We start from the raw sequence: 22,519 nt of genomic DNA on the forward strand, positions 1-22,519 counted from the left end.
TTTATGGCAAGAATTGTTCTTTCTTGTTTTTTTTTTTTTTTTTTTTTTTGAATGGGGGATTTTCAGTTTTTGTAATGTTTGAACTTTTAACAGTGAACATAGATGTGAACATGTGAGCAGAAATTTTAATAGGGACTGTAGGGAATAAGGTTGTGATGTGCATAAAGATGTAAGTATTGTCGGAGGACGGTGAGTGAGCAAGTCTGTGGATGACTCCCCAGGAGCAAGCACTGTCGTATTCCCAACTCTGTTCCATTTTGTGGGGTAACCAATAAAGGTCATTCGTACTGCCAAAAGAAAAAAAAAAGAGATTTTAACTATAAAGATATTTACTTACTCAGATATTATTTACAACAGGAAAAAAACCTGAGCCCTTCAGTATCTAATAATAGGAAAATGATAAAATACATTTTATGTCCATTTGATGGAAGCTTATACAGCCATTAAAAATGTGCTATGGATATAGAATGATATCTATGATATATTAAGGGGATAAAAGCAGGTTACAAACTAAAGGATACCATATATAATCAAATTTTTGAGGGCTTTTAAAGCCATAGAGTGGTTGATAGTCCCAAAATCCCTTCCATAAGAAAAATACTTAGATGCAAGCATCTTTTTTAGTTTTTATTTCTAAATAATATTAAATTTAGAGAAAAAGTTACAAAAGTAGAATTAAAAATTGGTTTTCTTATTGCTCAGATTTTCTAGTTATAAAATTCTACACGATTTATCTTTTTGGCCGTATTCTGCATATGTTTGTGCTATCTCAGTATAATTTTCTTTCTGAACTATTTGAAATGAAGTTGCAGACCTGTTGATCCATTATACTGAAATACTTCAGTGTAAGTTCGCCGAAAACAGGAACACTCTGTACCAAGTCATGTGCACCATCAAAATAAGGAAATTAACCTTGAACCTATGCTACCATTAGCATAATCTTTGTTCAGTATCTGCAGTTGTCCAAATAGGGTTCATTTTTTTAAGATTTATTTATTTGAAAGGTACAGTTACAGAGAGAGAGAGGCAAAGGCAAAGAGAGAGAAGTCTTCTATCTGCTGGTTCACTCTCCAAATGGCCACAAGGGCCAGGGCTGGGCCAGACCTGAGCAGGAGCTTTATCTGGGTCTCCCATGTGGGTGGCAGGGACCCAAGCACTTCAGCCTCCTTCTACTGCTTTCCCAGATGTATTAGCAGGGAGCTGGATTGGAAGTAGAGCAGCCAGGACTTAAACCAGTACCCAGATGGGATGTTAATGCTGCAAGTGGTGGCTTAATCCACTATGCCGCCCTGGGTTCTTTTTTTTTTTAATAGATTCATTTATTTACTTATTTGAAAGGCAGAGTGCCCCACCCTGCCCTGGACCACATCTTCAGTCTGCTGGTTCACTCCCCAAGTGGCCTCAACAGCTAGCACTGGCCAGGCTGAAGCCAAAAGTTAGGAACTATTTCCAGGTCTCCCACATGGGTGGTGGGGCCCTCAAGCACTTGGGGCATCATCTGCTGCTTTCCCAGACACATTAGCACTAGTGCTAGAATGGAAGTGGAGCAGTCAGGACTGGAACCTATGCCCAAATAGGGTGTGTGGGTGTCACAAGCAGCACCTTAGCCCACTGTACCACAACACCAGCCTCAAATAGGGTTCTTTACTGAGTCCAGGTATCTCTTTAGTCTTCTTCCTCCTGGAACAGTCCACAGGGTCTTTCTCTCTCTCTCTCTCCTTTTATTTTTTTTTTTAATTTTAAAGATTTATTTATTTATTTGGAAGGCAGAGTTACAGAGAGGCAGAGGCAGAGAGAAAGAAGTCTTCCATCCGCTGGTTCACTCCCCAAATGGCTGCAATTGCTGGAGCCGAGCTGATCTGAAGCCAGGAGCCAGGAGCTTCTTCCAAGTCTCCCTCATGGATGCAGAGGCCCAAAGACTTGAGCCATCTTCTACTGCTTTCCCAAGCCATAGCAGAGAGCTAGATCGAAAGTGGAGCAGCGGGGAGGGGAGAGCTGGCGCTGTGGCATAATGGATAAAGCCACCGCCTGCAGTGCCAGCATCCCACTTGGGCACAAGTTCTAGTCCCGGCTGCTCCACTTCTGATCCAGCTCTCTGCTATGGCCTGGGAAGTAGTAGAAAATGGACTAAGTTCTTGGGCCCCTGCACTCACATGGGAGACCTGGAAGAAACTCTTGGCTCCTGGCTTTGGATCAAAATGGCGCAGCTCTGGCCATTTTGGCCAATTGGGGAGTGAACCAGCAGATGGAAGACCTCTCTCTCGCTCTCTCTCTGTGTAACTCTGACTTTCAAATAAATAAATCTTTAAAAAAGAAAAAAAAAAAAAAAAGTGGAGCAGCCGGGTCTCGAACTGGTGCCCATATGGGATGCTAGCACTGCAGGTGGAGGCTTTATCCGTTGTGCCACAGCACTGGCCCCTAGGGTTTTCTCTTTTCTCTGAAGATAACAAGCCTGTTATTTTGCAGAATATGCCTCAATTTGGCATTACTTTCTCCCCACCCTTTTCTTTCCCTTCCTTCCTTCCTTCCTTCCTTCCTTCCTTCCTTCCTTCCTTCCTTCCTTCCTTCCTTCCTTCCTTCCTTTCTTCCTTCCTTCCTTATTCCTGTTGTTTTCAATGGGTTATAATTATACCCTACTGTAATTTATTTTGATATTCAAATTTTCTATTGGGATGTTATTGTTTGTAGGCCCTGTCAGTGAGAAGATCTGGGAAATACATGAAAATACACAAATGCGCAAACACACATACATGTGTATCTGTTTATCTATCAGTCGACCAGCCAGTCTATCTGTATTGGAACTCCTGTGTTCACACTGACAACCTCCATGACAATCCAGCATCGCGTGGTTTATTCTCATCTTCCTTTCCATATTTGTGTCCCTCTGTCTTGTTAATGAGACGTATTCCTCCCATTGTCCTCAGAATGTTCATCAGTTTGATCTTTATGTACCTGTTTGTTGGATTGCCTTAAATAGGACTGTCTTTAGATCCATCACACTGTCTCCCTGGACTGTCCCCCTGTCTGTGCTTGCCAGTTCCTTCCCAGTCTTCACCAATAGTTGTGTCCTTCTCTTTTCCTGGTAGAGCTGGCTGCAAGCCCTTGCTTACCTACAAGTGTAGCATGTGAGCCAAGAGTCCCTAGGTCCTGGTGACATTACTGTCCCATGTGTCCCTTGTGTTATGGCGGTGAGTGGCCTCTAGTTCCTCTGCTCCCCTGTTCTGTTTAGCTGAAGGCTCCCCAAGACAGTCAGAATTGTCTTTTTAAATCGATTTAAACAAGAGACTATTCGGTCTTAGTTATTAGCAGCTTAAGCTTTTGGAGTAAATCAGAGTTTATCTTCATTTTACATGTGCTTATTATTAAAGGTGGAGCTGCAAGGAAATAATTAATTGATTACCTCTACAATCATTTGAGTAATTACTTTTATATTTACTCCCAGAATCTAAGAAGCATTTTAGCTGGAAAGTGAAAACTTTGCTGTCCTGTCTTGAGGAGAAGAATGAAGCTTGGGGAGGTTCAGTAACTTTCCCAAGAAATACAGCTAATTAGCAGAAAGCGCCAGCCGAGAAGTCCTGATGTAAACATGGAGACCCTCCTGCAACACAAGTTCTGTGTTTTGCTCCCATCCTGGAGGCTAGGAGAGCAGTTTACATATTTTCTTAGCATACTGAATCATACACAATTAAGTATTTTATGTTTCTGACTTGCTTTGGAACTTCACATTTTATGCACTCTCCTCTCTCCTCCTGCCACAGCACTAAAAATGACCATGTCCTAGGATTATACCACCCATCTATAAAATGGATTGTTTTAAATGAGATGGCTCTTGGTATCCCTTTAGGTTTTGGGTTTTGATTACTTTATTACTGAAGTACTTATGTTTGTTTCCATGAGAATACATTTTCTTTTAAAGATTTTATTTATTTGAGAGGCAGAGTTACAGAGAGAGAGAGACAGATAAAGTCTTCATCTGCTGGTTTACTCCTCAAATGGGCACAATAGCTGGAGCTGGGCCGATCAGACTCCGGGAGCCAAGAGCTTCTTTCAGGTCTCCCACCTGGATACAGAGGCCCAAGCACTTGGGTCATCTTCTGTTGCTTTCCCAGGCCATAAACAGAGAACTGGATCAGAAGAGGAGCAGCCAGGACATGAACTAGCTCCCATATGGGATGCTGGCACTCCAAATGAAGGCTTAACCTTCAATGCCACAGCATTGGCCCAGAGAATACATTTTTAATACAGTGTTTATATGCACGTGCATGTATGGGTGTGTGTGCTAAGAAAGAGGCAAAAAAGATTGAGGAAGTAGGAAATAAAATTATATTCAACTTCTCAAGACATGAATTCTGATCTCTGTGTTACAGCTGACTAGTGATAAGGTTTTGGGCTAGCCATTCATCTTTCCACATTGCACATTTCTCATCTGAAATGTGGAAGTGGCAGCGAGCTACCTCACAAGATGCTATGGTTTGAATGCCATTTGATTGTTTCCCATAAATGTCATGGCTTAAAGGCATAGTGCCCACCATGGTGGTGTAGGGAGGTGGTGGAACCATTAAGATATAGGGCCTGGTGCCAGTTCCTTAGGTCACTGAGGGTGTAGCCTTGGAAAGTAGTTCTCCTGTGACCCTTTGAGTTTCCACAAGATGGTTATTATAAAAGGGGTAAGTAGGGGCCGGCGCTGTGGCACAGCGGATTATTGCCCTGGCCTAAAGTGCTGGCATCCCATATGGGAGCCGGTTCTAGTCCTGGCTGCTCCACTTCCAATCCAGCTCTCTGCTATGGCCTGGGATAGCAGTGGAAGATGGCCCAAGTCCTTGGGCCCCTGCACCCGCCTGGGAGACCCGGAAGAAGCTCCTGGCTCCTGGCTTTGGATCAGTGCAGCTGCAGCCATTGCAGCCATGTGGGGAGTGAACCAGTGGATGGAAGACCTACCTCTCTGTCTCTGCCTCTCTCTGTAACTCTGTCTTTCAAATAAATAAAATAACTCTTTAAAAAATAAATAAATAAATAAATAAATAAATAAATAAAAGGGGTAAGTCTGCCCCACTCAGCTCGCTCTCTCCTGGTTTGAGATGTGGTCACTTGGTTTCTCCTACACTCACTCTGGCCATTGCCATCGGTCCCTTGAAGGGATCAGCTAAGGGTTAGTCCTTGCCCTCACCACAGAGCCTGCAGTATGCTTCTTGGATTTTCAGTCTCTGAAGCTGTGAGCTAAGTAAACTGCTTTTCTTCCTAAATAGTTTGTGTTGGACATTTCGTTATAGTGTTCAAAAGCTAACGAATGCACAAGTGATGTTTAAATGATGTGTCTGAATGCTTGGAAGGATTTTTGAAGGACGATTTTTGGAAGCTTGGGAATTCTCATCCCTCCAAGAAGTTATTATTTGTGAAGAATTTTTTGGAAAGGAATCTCTTATTGCTTCACATGTTTAATTTCTTCCAGTGGTCTAGCCAAGTTGCAATTATAATACATCCATACCCTACCACTGTAGTTACCCCTGCTAATGTAGGGGAATAGCTACCCATTCATTTTTCTGTTGTCTTTCTCATTTATATTGAAAGGAAAGTGTCAGATGAGTATGCTAAAGGACATAACTTAAAATTGACTGAATTACATGTTAGCTATCAATTCACTTTGACATGCACGTATCACCTCTCTAGTTTCCAGTATATCTATCGCTGTATCATGAAGTTGCTCAAAACTCCCCAAGCACTAACGTACTTCTTTGCGACTTCAGCCGTTTATGTTGGAGAGTGAGTGTCTTATTTTTTTCTTAAATCTGCAGATTCTAATTGCAGATTCTAACTTCAGAAGTATTAGGTCAGTGCTTTCTTTTTTTCGTTAAAGTTGTTTTTGGTTTTCTGTCTTGTTTTTATGTAAGGTGGATAAATTTCATAGATACACGTTTAGGAGCATAGTGATCCTTCCCATCCTGCCCTCCTTCCTGCCCACACTCTCACCCTATTTCTGGTAGTTTTTGAGGAAAGATACAGAAAACTGGTATTGAATGATTAAATGCCAACTAAATGCCTTCCTTGTTGGTTTAATCCTAGTCACATGTATTACTTAATCTTCACAAAAATATCTGCAAACTGAGCTTTCCTAAGTAATTAGGATTACGAAATTGAGTAATTCCTATGTTTAGATAGCTAGCGAGCAGCAATAACCGTCTTATCCCAAGAGCCTGTCTATTTAAAGAAGCATGAGCTCCCAGCTTAAAAAGAAATGTGTGGGGTGGGTGGGTGTTCGGTGCAGTAGTTGGGATGCCTGCAGCCCATGTTGGAGGACCAGGTGTGAGTCCTGGCTCCTTCTCTTCTGATTCAGCTTCCTGCTAGTGAGCACCCTGGAAGGCAGCAACTGATTGCTTATTTGGATTCCTGCCACACATGTGGGAGACCCAGATTGAATCCTAGGCTCCTAGCTTTGGCCTGGCCCAGCCCCGGATGTTGCAGGCATTTAGGGGATGCGGGATCTTTCTTTGTCCATCTCTGTCTCTCTGCCTTTCACATAAAATGAAAAAAAAAAAAAAGAAAGAAAGAAAGAAAGAAAGAAAGAAAGAAACATAGTTAACTTTTGCCTGCAGACTGCTTTTCTTTTTTCTTTTGACAGAATTATAGACAGAGACAGAGAGAGAGAGAGAGAGAGAGAGAGAGAGAGAGAAAGGTCTTCCTTCTGTTGGTTCACTCCCCAAATGGCCAGACACCACGGCCAGCGCTGTGCCGGCCCGAAGCCAGGAGCCAGGTGCTTCCCCCTGGTCTCCCATGTGGGTGCAGGAGCCCAAGCTCCTGGGCCATCCTCCACTACCCTCCCGGGCCACAGCAGAGAGCTGGACTGGAAGAGGAGCAACCGGAACTAGAACCCGGCGCCAATATGGGATGCCGGCACCGCAGGCAGAGGATTAGCCAAGTGAGCCACGGTGCTGGCCCCCCTGCAAACTGCTTTTCTAGTGCCCCAAATAAGTTTTATATTATGTTCTTTAAGAAACGTAGATCACTGTGTCTTCTGTTGTAAGTCCTCTGGAATCTTGAGGTTTATAAGACATCTGCAGTGCCAATGATACCACTACCAACAGCTATAGGTCAACAAGGAGCTGGCATTCCTTGGGCTTTAACCATGGGCTCGATATTGTCATTACCATTTTATATGTGCAGTTAGGTGTCCTTTGACACCCTTGGGACCAAAAATATTGCAGATTTTAAATTTTGGGGATTTGGGGATATTTATATATCTATAACGTGAAAACTGAATCTAAATAAAAAAACTCACTTATGTTTTGTAGACACCTTCTATACATATACATAGCCTGAAGGTGACTGTATACCATATTCTAAGTACATTTATGCGTGAAACACTGGTTAGAATTCTCCACTTGTGACACCATGTTCAAAAAGTTTCAGATTTTGGAACATTTTTGATTTTAACTTTAGGGCCCTTAGCCTGTCTGTATTATCCTACTGAATGCTCAAAGTAACTCTGAGAAGAACATACTTCTAAAGATGTCTTGGAATAGAAGAGCTAAGTAACTTGCCAAAATGAAACAAGAAGGTAGTGGTAGGGCTGGGATATGAACCCAGGTGACTGGGGGAACTCATGCTATTTTTCACAGCACCATACAGCCTCAGTAAATATTATTATACTAGAGTTATGAATTGAAAACTAATGAACCAAATCTGACTAAGTCAAGCTAAAAGGAGATTTATTAGGAGGTCATAGAGTAGCTCACTGAAACAAGAGGAAGCCTGGAGAACCAGGTTTGGCAAACAAGCAGGACGATGCTATACTGGGGAATGGAATATAGCCAGATTGTGCTACTGGAGAGTCTGGTCACAGGGCCATAACGAGTGCCGCTGCCACTGGCCAGCATGCGTACTGTTGCTTGGTGGCCGGACAGGAGGCTACTAGTCTCTTAGAGCTGCTGGTGTGCTGGTGCTGCAATAATGAAGGCAATTGTTCTTTCCTCTTTGTATCGCTCAGTGGGATTGAAAGGCCCAGGTAGAAGTAGTCACTTAATGGAATCCAGTCCCCTTCAAAAAAGGCCTGATCTTTTGTACTTTTTTTTTCCCACACAACATTAAAGAAATTTTTGTTTTAATTTATGTATTTGAAAAACAGGGACAAAAGATATCTCATTCACTGTGGTTCACTCTCCAAATGCACACGATCCCTGGGGCTGAGTCAGGCCAATGCCAGGACCCGGAAACTCAATTCAGATCTCCTATCTGGGTGGCAGAGACCCGAGTACCTAAGCTGTCACTTGCTGCTTCCTAGGGTATGTATTAGCAGGAAGTTGGATTTGAAACAGAGCTGGGACTGAAACCAGGCACTCTGATAATTGGATACAGGTGCCTTAACCAGTATGCCAAATGCTCACCCCAAAATTTGTTGTACTTTTTAATTTAATTATTCTTGTATTTTTCGGGGTAGGCCGGTAACAGAAAGAAATGAAAACTTGCCAAATATTAACCTTAAAGGTTAAGGTATTTTCTCAGGAAGCTTTGATCTTGTTTGTGGTGACATAGGTCAGTAAGTGATTTGCAGAACTGGCAGATAAAGAATGAGAAGGCAGTGTTTGCATGTTTGTTAAAGCTAGTTAAGCGTTAAATGACCACATTTTGTTCATTCTGTTTGGATCATGGATTAAAAGACATAACCTCTCAATGGCTGATAAATAGCTCAATAATAAAATGCATCTAGTTTTAACCATAAATGTCTAGTTTTAACCATAAGTAAAGAAATCCACTGCATAGCACTAAGTAGCAATCTTTAGACAAAAGATGGTAGATTTGTTTTGTCTTTAATTTATATTTATTTATTTGAAAGAGTTACAAAGAAAGAGACCAACAGACAAAGAATGGGAGCTCTTTTATCCTCTGGTTCACTCCCTAAATAGCTGCAGCCAACGGCCAGGGCTGGGCCAAGCTGAAGCCAGGAGCTTCTTTGAGGTCTCCTATGTGGGTGCAGGGGCCCAAACAACCTCTGCTGCTTTCTCACATGCATTAGTAAGGAGCTGGAAGTGGAGCAGTTGGGAATCAGTGGCGGCTTCACCTGCTATGTCACAGTGCCGGACCCAGAACTCTACTCCTTACTATGAATGTTCCTCTCCTGTTCAGTTCATTCCATGTGCTTATCAGACTGCTTCCATGACTCAGCCACACACAAACATACACACAAAATAAAAAAAAACTCCATCGTGGTCCTACTAGTGTAATAATTGGCTGAGTTCCAGAGTGAAGGTGGGAACTTACACGTTTTGAGTAAAAGCCAAAATCCACTGGCATCATTGACAAAAGACTGATAAACAATTTTCAAAAACGTAATACTAATCATATTGATTTTGTTTACTAAAATCCTGTTACCTTGAGTATTTAAATTTTTTGTATTTTCTTTGGTCAAGAAGAGTACTTCAGAAAGTTCCTAGAAAAATGGGCTTAAAAGATATTTATCTTATTGCCAAAAATGTTGGCAATCTATGCATAATTATTTCATGATATGCATTGTCTATGAACTTTTTTTTTTTTTTTTTTTTGACAGGCAGAGTTAGTGAGAGAAAGAGACAAAGAGAAAGGTCTTCCTTCTGTTGGTTCACCCCCCAGATGGCCGCTATGGCCGGCACGCTGCGCCGATTGTCCATGAACTTTTTGCATACCCCTTGTATGCATAGATTTCAGAAGTGTTAGCACCAACATAAACTTATGTTTTAATTCCAGTCTCCTGTGCACTTTTTGAGTGTGTGTGTCTGTGTGTGTGTTTGTGTTTTAAGTCAAGGTGTTTTCTGGGTGCCATATGGTGCCTTCAAAAGCCAGATGTGGCTCTGAGGTCAGGGATAAATAGATTCAAGGCTGCATTTCTGAAACTTTCTATGGAGAGCTTTATGTACATTCATGAAACACTACTTGGCCAGGCTCAACACTTGGTCAGCTATGTTGACATCCACCTTGGCAGAGAGTAGGACAAGCTGTTATGTTTTCTTTGTCATTAGCAGGGCTCTCAGGAAAGGTCTACTTTATATTCCGACAGGAGAACCTATGACATGTGAGTGGAAGAATTAATAGGGATCTTTATTTTCGAAAAATGGTACAATAATTTTAACGATTAAAAAAAGAAAAATGGTACAATACTGTATGTATGGTAAATAATTTTTTTCTTATAAGTAACCATCATCTGGCAAAGGTAGAAATTATTTATAATTTGCATGTCATTATAATGATATTTTAAAAGCTCAATGACTCTGGACCTCAGGCCAGGCTGGGAAACGGTGTAATGGTAGCAAACTAAGCTTTCCTTGTAACTGGATGTGAACTGCAACAGAGTGCTCTAGGCGATATTAAATTGGGGTGATTTTAAGAAAGTGACAAATGCTTTATGTTTCCTAAATCTGAAATGGGTTCTACCAGCTCTAAACGGCTGCCAACTTATGTTATCACTTGCCTGCTTTGTAACTGCCTCAATTATTTTCTTCCCTAGCCCTGTATGATGAAATTCGTCAGTTTCGCAAGGCCTGTGGGGAAGCTCATCTCAAAACCATCTTAGCAACAGGAGAACTTGGATCTCTTACTAATGTCTATAAAGCCAGTATGATAGCAATGATGGCAGGTGAGTGTCTTACAGTCAAGTAATGTTTTATATGGAATTGATGTTTTCAGGACAAATGAGAAAGTGAAAGCAGTTGGCTGTTATTAAAAGTGCCAGCCACTTGGAATTTTTTGTGAGGTGGGAGTCAGTTATTTTATGTACTCATACACAGTGTGACATGGTCAAAAATTCTTGGCTTTCTTCCACATTTTTGTTGCATTTTCTTGCTGCATTTTTCTTATAAGGCAGTAGATGGCTCTCTTGTTAGTGAATTGCCTTTTGTGTTGATTATTCATTGATCAACGTATGTGAGACATGCATTTATTTAACTCTGACTGACTTGTCTCTCTCTGTATTTAAACTTTTGATTTTTCTCAGATGTGTCCATACTGTCTGAAACAGCTTCTGCTTTTGTTTGTGTCAGTTAAAGAATTAGGGCACCATCATTGTTTCTTATACTTTCAAATGTAGGTTGATGTTTTCCTCATTTCCATGAGGAGCAAGTCTGTGCATTCAGGCCAGCTGATGAGTCTCTTTGCTGTGTGTGCTGCATCTTTCCATTCCAGGTGTTGCCTTCTTGGCCACCATCATCCTCCATTCAGCCAGTTGGCCTGTTCTTACTTTTGCCCGACTGAAATCTGTTCTCCACGCTGTTATCAAAAATATCTTTCGAAAATGCTACTTTGGGGGCAGGGGCTGGGCAATTGGCTGAGATGCTTCTTGGGATGTCCATGTCAAGTTCTGGCTTCACTCCTGATTCTGGCTTCCTAATAATGTACATCCTGGGAGGCAGCAGGTGATGGCTCAGGTCATTGGATTTTTACCCCCCTGTGGGAGACTGGGATTGTATCTCTGGCTCCCAGTTTTGGCTCGGTCCATTCCCAGCCATAGTAGGCATTTGGGGAGTGAATCAGTGGATGGGCAGTTTTTCTCTGTTTCTGTCTCTGTGCCTTCCAATAAAATGAAAATGAATAAATTTTTAAAAATTTAAAACTCTACTTTGATTATGTACTATTTACTTAAAATCCTGTAGTGACTTCTCTTCAACTTCTACGTAAACTATAAATTCCTTAGTCCTTATTTTTAAAAGGTCCTCCCTAGGACCCTACATGTGCCTCTGCCGTCTCATTTTCCCTTCACCTCCTGTGTTTCAACTATGTAGAATTACTTGAAGCTTCCTGCAGGGGGAATCTTTCAACCCTTTCAGTCTTGGTATAGACTGTGCCCCCTCCCTTGAGTGCCTCTTGCCCAAATGATTCCTTAAGGCCTTTAGATTCAGCACAGATGTCACCCTGTTGAGGAATATCTCCGATAGCACTCCCTCCCATAGGATCTGCTTCATCATCTCCTCTGTGTACCCCCAGTCATTCTATTAGAACCTCTACGAGGGGCCGGTGCCATGGCTCACTTGGTTAATCCTCCGCCTATTGTGCCGGCATCCTATGTGGGTGCTGGGTTCTAGTCCCGGTTGCTCCTCTTCCAATCCTGCTCTCTGCTGTGGTCCAGGAGGGCAGTGAAGTATGGCCCAAGTGCTTGGGCCCCTGCACCCATATGGGAGACCAGAAGGAAACACCTGCCTCCTGGCTTTGGATCGGCACAGCTCCGGCTATAGCAGCCATTTTGGGGGTGAACCAACAGAAGGAAGACCTTTCTCTCTGTCTCTCTCTCTCACTGTCTATAACTCTACCTGTCAAATAAATTAACAACAACAACAAAAAAACCTTTATGAGATAATTTATCACACTAGACTGCAATTAAGTATCGAATGTCTAGATGCCCTACTGGGGAGCTGTATTTGGATGGAGATACTTGGCTGAAATGGTCTTAAACCTGGGCCATCCATTGCAGTCACTCTATAGATTCTTTATAGTCTTGTGTACTTTCTCAGTGCTCTGTCAGACCTGGTGGATCATCCCCTAGATGTGCCGAGGCATTAATGGTGTTAACGTTCTGATCACTGCTGTTTCCAGAAAATAGCTGCTCTGCTTGTATTACTTAGAGCAAAATCTCTGAAAAACCTAAGGATATAAGAAGGAATGAAACACTTTGAACAGTAGTTTATCAGTGGAATTGTTTTTTAAGTTTTATTTATTTCTTTGAAAGGTGTGGGGAGGGTGCTGTGGCATAGTGGGTAAAGCCGCCATCTGCCATGCTGGCATCCCAAATGGGTGCTGGTTCCAGTCTCAGCTGCTCCACTTCTGATCCAGCTCTCCGCTATGGCCTGGGAAAGCAATGGAAGATGGCCCAAGTCGTTGGGCCCCTGCACCCTTGAAGGAGACCTGGAAGAAGCTCCTGACTCCTAGCTTTGGTTCTGCACAGCTCCAACCATTGTGGCCATCTGGGGAGTGAACCAGTGGATGGAAGACCTCTCTCTCTCTCTCTCTCTCTCTCTCTCTCGTTTTCTCTGCTTCTGCCTCTCTGTAACTCTGCCTTTCATAAATAAATAAATTAAAAAAAAACGTAGAGGGGAAGAATATGCCTTTCATCCTCTGGTTTACTCAGCAAATACCCACAACAGCCAGGGCTGGGCCAGGCCAAATGTAGGAGCCAGGAACTCCATCTTGTTCTCCCATGTGGCAAAAATCCATGTACTTGAGCCATCGTATGCTGCCGCCAAGAGTGTGTGTTAGCAGGAAGCTGCCTCTGCCTCCATTAGCAGGAAGCTGGATCAGAAATGCAGGGAGACTCGAACCCAGGTACTCCAGTATGAAATGAAGGCATCTCAAGAGGCAGCTTAACGCACTGTGCCCTGGTATCCACCCCTGTTGGTGACATTTCAGAGGTCCACAATAGAAGACTTGCCACAACTCTTTGGAACCTAGATAAATCCTGTAGAGTTTAAGGAAGGCAGATAGCCTCTGTTTCAAGCTCTTGCCAGGACAAGGGATTGTTAACACAAATAGCAAAGTAAAAGTTTGGAAATGGATATCAGCAGTCCCAGGTGGTACTCCTGCATGGTAGCTGTCATGTTGGTGTGGTATGAGGCTGAGACATTCATCACAGGCACATCTGGCCAGTCTTGACATCTGTTACTTAGGAGTTGCATTCCAGGTACAATAATCTATCATTATGGGAAATCAGTGGCTACATATATTCTCTGTATATGAATATTTCGCTATATGGATGCAACTTCATTTATATAGACCAATACTCTTTTAAAATATTTCCTTTGATTTGACAGATATGCTTGTTTTGACAGGGAGAAAGAGAATCTTCCATCCACTGGTTCACTCCACAAATGGTTGCAACAATAGGAGCTGGGCCAGGCTGGAAGTCTGGAGCCAGGAACTCCATCTGGGTCTCCCGCCTGGGTGGCAGAGCCCCAAAGACTTGTGCCATCTTCGCTGCCTTCCCAGGCATATTAGTAGGGATTGAGATGGGGAATGGAATAGCTGGGACCTGCATTAACATTCTGATATGAGATGCCAGAGGCATACCTCAGGCCTAGCCCCAGGTGTTGTGAGCATTTGGGGAGTGAACCAGCCAGTGGAAGCTCACTCTCGGTCATACTCTCACTCATGCACTCGAGCTCTCTCCCTGTGTGTGTGTGTGTGTGTGTGTGTGTGTGTCTTTTTCAAATGAATACGAAATAAAGAAATTAAAAAAAAAACAAAAACCTTCATTTAGGTCAGTTTGTATTCAGTGAAATTCAGGTGTTATGTGTTACACACTTAGACCCACTATTCCAATCAAGAAAGAACATTTCTTGCAGTATCCTGTGCACCCTTTTATATGGTCATTTCCACTTTTATCACCCACTACTAGGTATTAGCTACTGGTGTAGCCACCGATCTGATTTTGTCTCTATCGATTAGCTTTGCCAATTTCAGAGCATTACAGTCACACAGTAGGTACACTTTTGTGCTTGTTCCCCCTCCCTTTTGCTCAAGATAACAGCCAACATTTTAAGGAGTTTGCTCAAAAGTATTCCATTATACTGAATTATTAAAATGATTGAAATGAAGTTCTTTATAATATATTCTCTTCTGATTGCTATATCTGTGTGATCTGTACTCCTATCACATTCTTCACTCACGATTTGATTATTTTTTTTTCTTCCCTGTTTTTGTTGTTCCTCTTCACCTGTTCCTAGAAAAGTCTTACTAGAGCATAGCCAATTTTATCAATTTATTCAGAGTCAACTTGTTGCTTTTTTTTTTCTTTCATTAGGGGTCAGTTAACGTATTTTATAATTCCCCCTTTGATATCTCTTGCTGTTTAGAATGCTTTTTGAAGTGTTATTTGGGTTGGGATATTTACTTTCCAGATAGTGCTTCTTTCTGCATCTCTTATTATTGATTGATAATTTAAAATTCTGTTATGTTCAGATAATATTCATTGCAAGAATCTTTTTTTGAGTAATGAGTTATTTTATGGCTCATTTTATGATAGATTTATGCTTCAAGCGCAGTTTAAAAATGTATACTTCCTGAACTTAGTGCAAATGTCAGTTAGGTCAGATTCATTGATAGTATTATTCAGATTTTGTTTTGTGCTGGTCTGCTGGTTCTGTTTATTACTGAGGGAGGGTGTGGATTTGTCTGTATTCTTTAATCTGTGAGTTTTTTCTTCATGTATTTTAAAGCTCTATTAATGAGTGTGTACACTTAGGATTATTATGTTTGCCTGTTGATTTCTCTCAGTGTTCCTACTTCTCTCATTGAGGTCATATTTTCCTTTAAGTCTTTGAATGTATTTATGAAAAGTCTTTAAAAAGTTCATAGAAAATGTGCCATTAGAAAAAAATTACACACATGAAAAATTTTATTGCACTAAAGTAAATTTATCTTTTAATTTCACTTTATACAAACTTTTGAATGACTCTTGTAGAATAACTGATTTAGTCTACAAAATGTCTATGAGTTTGTACATCTGGATGTTGCAGTCTGTGTCTTGAGCAGCCAACTTTCCAGTACCTAAAAAAAATTTGTTCAATGTTAGAGTTATTTATGGCAGGAAGGAAATTCTGGTATTATTTATTCTGTTAGGTCTGGAATTTATCATTGCTGTTTTTCTACATTAATTTGTAATGAAAATCTCAAAAAAGTAGCTTATGGTATATATTCGTAATAATTTATTTTGTAATTTTGATAGCTATTTAGATTATTGCAAAAACAATTGGAGGAAGAATAGAGAGATCCATGCATCTAGTATTATATGAGGACACTTCAAAGCATTCATGTAAAAATGGAATTAAAAGATAATTCACGGGGCTAGTGCTATGGTGTGGTACACTAAGCCTCTGCCTGCTGCATGGGCATCCCATATGTGCACCGCTTCAAGTTTCACTGCCCTCGTCCAATCCAGCTCTCTGCTTATGGTCAGGGAAAGCAATAGAAGATAGCCCAAGTACTTGGGCCTCTGTGTGGGAGACCCAGGAGCAGCTCCTGGCTCCTGGCTTCAGATCGGTGCAGCTCTGTCCTTGTGGCCATTTGAGGAGTGAACCAGCAGGTGGAAGACCTTTTTCTCCCTCTCTCTGCTTGTAACTCTGCCTCTCAAATAAATAACTAAAATCTTTGGGAAAAAAAAAGATAATGAACATTTTCCATGAACTTTTGAAGCCCTTCATATATCATTATAAGTAAAACTCAGTTAACCAAGATGTTTGTCCTTTTTTTAAAAAAAATTATCTGAAAGGCAGAGGAACATACAAATACATGCACACAAGAGGTCTACCATCTGTTTGGAAAGAGAGAGAGAGAGAGAGAGAGAGGCCTACCATCTGTTTGTTCACATCCCAAATGGCCAAACCAGCCCTGTGTGGGCCAGGCTGAAGCCAGGAGCCAGGAATTCTATCCAGGTCTCCCACGTGCATGGCAGGGCAGAGAAATAGCAGGAAGCTGAATCTGAAGTGAGGTGGTTGGGTCTTGAACCAGCACCTGTTAAGGGAAGCTGGTGTCACAAGCAGCAGCTTAACTCACTGCATTGCAATGCTGGCCCAAGGTATTTGCATTTTGTTCACCTAAATAATTAGTAGCCTACTTTTGGTTTAATCTTTCTTAGTTATCTTTCAAAATGTTTAAAGGAGAAGGAGCACAGTTGCAGGATTAAGAAGGCTCAGGCTCTTGTTTTGTCGTGAACATTTGTGACCCTGAATGAATATATTAACCTGATTATCAAGTCCAGTGAGTAAGGTATACAAATACATTATAAACTGTCAGTTGAGTATTTTGTAAGCTATTTTTAAAAATTGGTATACCTTTCTACTCCATCCTACCTCAGTGAGAAAGGAAACATAATCCAGTCTTTTTCCTAGACTGTAATATAATTCAGAACATCCCTTTTAAAAACCATTTGGTGTAGCTGTATAAGATATCTGACAGTGAACTGGAGTTCCTTCTGTACTGATCCCAAAGCTTACCGTATCATCAGGCTTGTTCCCTGAATCAAGATATGAACTTGTGCCTCTGTCTTCCAAAAGCCAGGTGTAAAATGAATCTGATTAACTGACTCTGACTGTGGCCAGGTTAATTGTGTTTGTGCTCAGCCATGTTTTTTGTCAACTCTCAATTTTTTTTTAAACTCTAGAAGCTGTAGCATCCACATCAGCTTTTCAGACCTGTAACCAAATACAGTGGCTCTTAACTGGAGATGAAACCAGAAATCAGAAAAGAAAAATATAAAATATAAACTATAATACAATAATAAAACTAAGATTTCTTGAGCATTTACTATGTGCCAGGGACTATTTTAAGGGCTTCATGTGTATTTACAGTTTGTCTTCACAGTAATCCTATGAAGCAGGTACTCTTATATGACAAAGTAAAAACATTGGGTAAAAGGATATTTTTGCTGCTCTTCTATGTTGTTGTTGTTGTTGATATTTGGAAATATCCCAGGTACTTCTTTCTCCATTATATCATTTCCTCTCTCTGTTACACCCTTTCCCCATCCCCTTGGCCATTTTTAAAGATTTCAATACAGTTTCCATACTCCTTTAAACCTCTTCTTGGTCGTCTAGAGGCAGAATTAATTGGTTGATCCTACTGTGGTGCTCCTAGGAGAACTGTTGTAAATACCAGTAGCACTTGTCACATGGCATTGTCATCACTTGTTTTGCCTCCTTGGATTTTTTGCAATACAGTGAACTTCCCTGAGGCCAATGACAACATCTTACTTATTTTATTCCTCTTGATCACCATCATGCCTGGCATCTGGTAGCACCTAAGAAAACATTTTCAAATACATAAATGAAAGAAAGGGGGGAGGAATATAGAGATAAGGAAAAGTGAAAGGAGGCAAAGTGAAATTTGAAAATTTAGATGCATTTTACCTGATGTACCATAACCTTGTAGAGTTTGAACATGTTGTGTGTTACAGAGCCGACTTATTTTAATTGGACAAAAAGATGATTTATGCCTTTGACAAGGGGATTACATTTCTGAGGCTTTTTTTTAAGGCAGTGTGTGGCCGTGGTATGACATATTTAGGGTTGTAAAAATTCAGAGGTGGTTCTAGAGACAAGGAAGGCCTCAGGAGACCTCTTCACTTTGGCTGTTTGGTGAAAGACGTGGGCCTTCCATTTACTTTAGTGGAAACCTGGTGAGAGAAATACAAAGCAAGGAAGAGGCGGGGCAGGAGTGAACACTTGGAAGGGAATTTAATATAATCAGAGAAGAAACCAGAGCCGTATGTTTTTCATCGAACAATCCAAGAACAAGGTGATAGGAAGTGAGATAGGGAAACGTGCTTACGGATAAGAGAAGGGGAAAGCGGGTCAGTGTACTGCTGAGGGATTTCAGCCCAGCACACGCGCACACTCAGAAGCGTGCCAGAATGAAGGAAAGTGGCTTTATCTTTCAGTAGCGGTGGGCTGTTCACGCACACACAACCGCTAACAAGCTCTGCTCTGAAGTTATTCTGGACCTTATCTTTGGAAATAATGCAGGCATGATAAATAAGGTTGGAGTCGAGAAGCACTGAAGATGCAATCATAATGTCATCAGGTTTGAATTGCTGATGAAGATCTGTGGGAAGAGTACGAACACAAAAATATGGGGCGAGCGGACAGCAGACCTTGAAGGAATGCAAAATGAGTTTCAAACTTGGTTGGAATTTTGCATTGTACAGGAAATCAAAAATGAAAAGAATGGGAGCCAGGGGAGGGGATATGCGAAATTCAGTCCAATAAGATCAAAGTAGTACAAAAAGAATGAGGTGAAGCAGAGAAAATATAAGAGAAGACATTAGAAGATACACTGAAGGAGAAAAAATAGTGGGGAAATTTCTGTGGCTGAAGGAAACCAAAACACTAACAACAAAGGGTGATTAATAGCTAATTAACATCTAAAAGTTTTTTAAAGTTTAAGTATGAATCAAACAGCATGACAGTGATTTATTTTTCTAAAGACTGTCACACTGAGTCCTCTGTCTTAGGCTGCAAATCTTTGTACACTCAAGGAGTATTGATCCAGATGGTGCATCCAGACCCCTGCGGTGTTCCAGCCTCTGTGTGTTTGTATGTGTGTATGTGTGTGTGTGTGTGTGTTTTAAAAAAGATCTTGCTTTTCATAGGAAGAACATTTCATTTATGAAAAGGGATGTGGCAGTTGAAAGTTCATCAGTGGGAAAAGTGAAATAATATAAATGTGTACTGGGTTAAGTTAAAGGATTCAGGGGCAGGCGTTTGGCCTGGCAGTTAGAATGCCTGCATCCCATGCTGTAGTGCCTGGGTTTGAAGCCCAGCTCCAGCTCGTGACTCCAGCTTCCTGCTAACACAGATCCTAGGAGGCAGTAGATGGTGACTCAGGTGACTGGGTTCCTGTCACTGAAATAGGAGGCCTGAATTGTCTTCCAGTCCTGGCTTTGGCCTGGTCTAGCCTTAGCTGTTGCTGGCATTTGGGGAGTGAACCAGTGTATGGGAGTGCTCTCTCTTTCTCTCTGCCTACCAAATAAATAGATAAATTTTTAAAAGAGAGTTGAAGGATTTAAAGTACAAATTTATTGTCATTTCTTAAACTAACCTTGGGAATTCAACCACTTATAGACTGGAAGTGAACTTGCTGTCTCATTCACAGACTACATTTAAAATCAGGTCCCCAAGCAAAAGCCTCAGAAAGTGTACCCCTAGCCACCCTATCAAAATAACGAGCTCTGCAAAGGTGAAATTAAGGTGTCAGCACAGCAGTATTCCCTCTGCAGTCTACAGGGGAAAGCTCTTGTCTCTTCAGCTTCTGGTATTTGCTGACAAGTCCTGGCATTCTTTGGCTTGTACATGCATTGCTCTGATGTCTGCCTCTGTTGTCACATAGCCATCTTCTCAGTGTGTGTCTTTGTGTCTTCTCCTTTTCTTATAAGGAAAACAGTAATATTATGGCCACCTTACTCAGAATGACCTTCTCTTAACTAATTACATCTGCAGTAACCCCATTTCCAAATAAGGTCACTCCCTGAGATATTGGGAGTTGGCATTTTGATGGATCTTTTATTTAGGGAAGGGGCACCATCTGTTTCCTAGTAAGGAGAAATGGGCTTCATGTTCTGTGGCTCTATTATTTTCTACAAAGACTTGAAAAAGTTAGAGGCAAATATTTGGAATCAAACTGGCAAACTTGGATTCAGGTACAAAAGATTGATTTTTCCCTCTAAGCAATGTTGGATGGTTTTGTGGATAGGGGAAATCTAGTAGATATTAAATATTTTTATCTGCAAAAAGCATTTGGTAGGTTCTCAATGGGAGATTAATGGCTAAAATAAAGAATGAGGCATTAGGAAATAAATTTGCTTATGAGCAAGAGACAGAGACTAACAGTAGAAGGAAATACTTTTTAGATTGGAAAGGAGTGACTTACAGCACAAGCCAGGAATCAGTTTTGGGACCTATGGGTTTTTCACTTTATTTTTATTGGACTTTGTAATAAAAATACAGATCTTCAAACAGTCCAAGACAGAGTGAGTAATACTACAAGCATCAGTAATCAAAAGTTATTCTCTATCATAAACTAAATGACTGATAATAAATACTGACACAAGACTACACAATGTACCATAATATTATAAAATGGAGCAAGCAATCCTCCTGTGTTCCCTTTTCTTCTGCATGGGTGAATATTTCTTTATTTGCTTTAAAAAATATTTGGAGGTTTGCAGGTTTACTTTATAAGCCAAGTAAATGAAAAAATACGCTTTTTTAAATTTGGAAAGATGTGTTAACTGAAGAAAAAAAAATAGTTGAAGCAAGACAAAGTTTACATCGCCATCACCAGAATAAAAAAAAATTCAGGGGCCCCGTGTGTTAAATTGCTCAGTGAGCTATTCTATTCCAAGACTTAAGGAGCGAGGGGGCATTATTGAAATCATCCACCTGTTCTGCAGTCATGGCTGTAATGGAAACATACACAAAAAGTCATTGTTAGAATGATGAGGCAACATCTGAGGGAATTAAATATATTATGGAAATTTTTTTCTTTTTTTTAAATTTTAACATGGCTGTAAGAAAATCTATAAACATCGCTGATTATATATGTAACTTTTGACTTCCCAGGGACTAGTTAAGTATATGGGAAACATACTTTTCCAAATAGAATTTTGCCTGCTGCTTCTGTCATCTAAGTCAGGGCTTTACAAATTCACCTCCATTTCCCTGCATCTTGTACATTGTCAGATAAGCCAAGAGAGCAGCAAATAAACATTTGAAAGTTATACATGCTTAGAAAACCGAAGAATAAAATAAACTTCATTAACCTCAGAACTTCCACTTCACAGGTGAGAAAATGGAGATCCAGAAAAGCCAAATTCACAGGGAATTTGCCTGAGGACAAATAACTCAAGTCAAAATTCTGCCTAGAACAGGGTTCTCTCTGAGGCCCGCACAGTGGAGACTCAGGGAGAGCCTGTGAAATAGACTTTAAAATCCTGCTACCAAAGACTTCAATAGGCCTTGCGTGGAGCCCAGAAATTAGTATATATATTTTTAAGTTCCTTTTAAAACTCCAGGTGCTTCTCCTGTGTGGGCAGGAATGAGAATCTCTCATGGAGAGATTCCTGAAATGATGACGGGAAATCTCTTCACTCACACTGTAGTCTAGAAATTTGTTAAAGAAAGAGTTTCAGATTTGGAGAGGGGAGAATACCTTTATCAGACAGCTCCAGTGAACAAGCCACTTGTTCTAGCTATTCATTTTACGGATTGCTTATTTGGAACACTGAGCCAACATGCCAGGTGAAACAAGATTGTTCGTTGTTATGTAGTCTCTGGACCAGCCAGAGTTTCTTGCCAGCTAAATGCCTAGGGATGGTGCTTTCCCTTAAGTGACTCATCCAGCAAGTATTGCATGAAAACGTATTTATCAGATACTATTCTGATATTGTAGGCATTGGAGGATTTGAAGAGAACATGGAGAGAGAAAAACAAGTATGATAGCCCCTGGCCTTTAAAATTGACAATGTATCCTAGTGTGGTGAAGAAATGAAAAATAGGTTTCTGATTAATGCTACTGGGAATGCAGGAAGAAGAGGGACATTTTTTTCCCAAGCACTGCAGGAACACAGCTAAGTGGAGGTGCATGGGAGTTTTAGATGCACATGTGGAAGAAGGCGTTTCAGAGAGGGAACCCGTGGCTCTCGTGTGGAGACACGCAAGAGCAGTCCAGGGGAGAAGCCTGGTGTGTGCAGTGTGGGCAGGAAATGGGCGAGGGAAGTGGGGAGGGAAGCTGGGTAGTGGTGTGGAGCTTGATGCCATTTTACAAATCTTGGTTTCCTACTTGGGTGTCCAGAATGGTTTTGGGGGTTTGTTTTTGTCTTTTTGTGGGTTTTTGTCGTTGTTGTTGTTTAATATTTTTTTTGCCTGAGGAATGAGCCATTGGGTGTCATTTGTTTACATAGTCATTCAGTCCTCAGGAGTACAGGAAGTCTGCTGGATGCTGGGCGCTGGGGAGAGATGCACCCTTCCTCCAGAAACTTTGCAGTAATGGGGCGATAGTGGGATTGGATTTCCTTGTA

The 22,519-nt window shown here is 41.1% G+C and overlaps 1 protein-coding gene across 5 annotated transcripts in view; it reads left to right on the forward strand.

Moving 5' to 3' along the window:
* The window catches only part of DERA (deoxyribose-phosphate aldolase), a 121,271-nt gene that overhangs the window by 65,536 nt on the left and 33,216 nt on the right, over positions 1–22,519 (forward strand). For all 5 annotated transcript variants that reach the window (XM_089303884.1, XM_051850797.3, XM_002712636.6 and 2 more), the window contains one exon: positions 10,472–10,600. In XM_089303884.1, the coding sequence (XP_089160010.1) occupies positions 10,472–10,600 (129 nt within the window). The remainder of the gene's footprint in view (positions 1–10,471; positions 10,601–22,519) is intronic.

Source organism: Oryctolagus cuniculus, chromosome 9, assembly GCF_051225735.1.
Source record: "Oryctolagus cuniculus isolate XC-2025 breed Fujian yellow rabbit chromosome 9, ASM5122573v1, whole genome shotgun sequence".
Lineage (NCBI taxonomy): Eukaryota > Metazoa > Chordata > Mammalia > Lagomorpha > Leporidae > Oryctolagus > Oryctolagus cuniculus.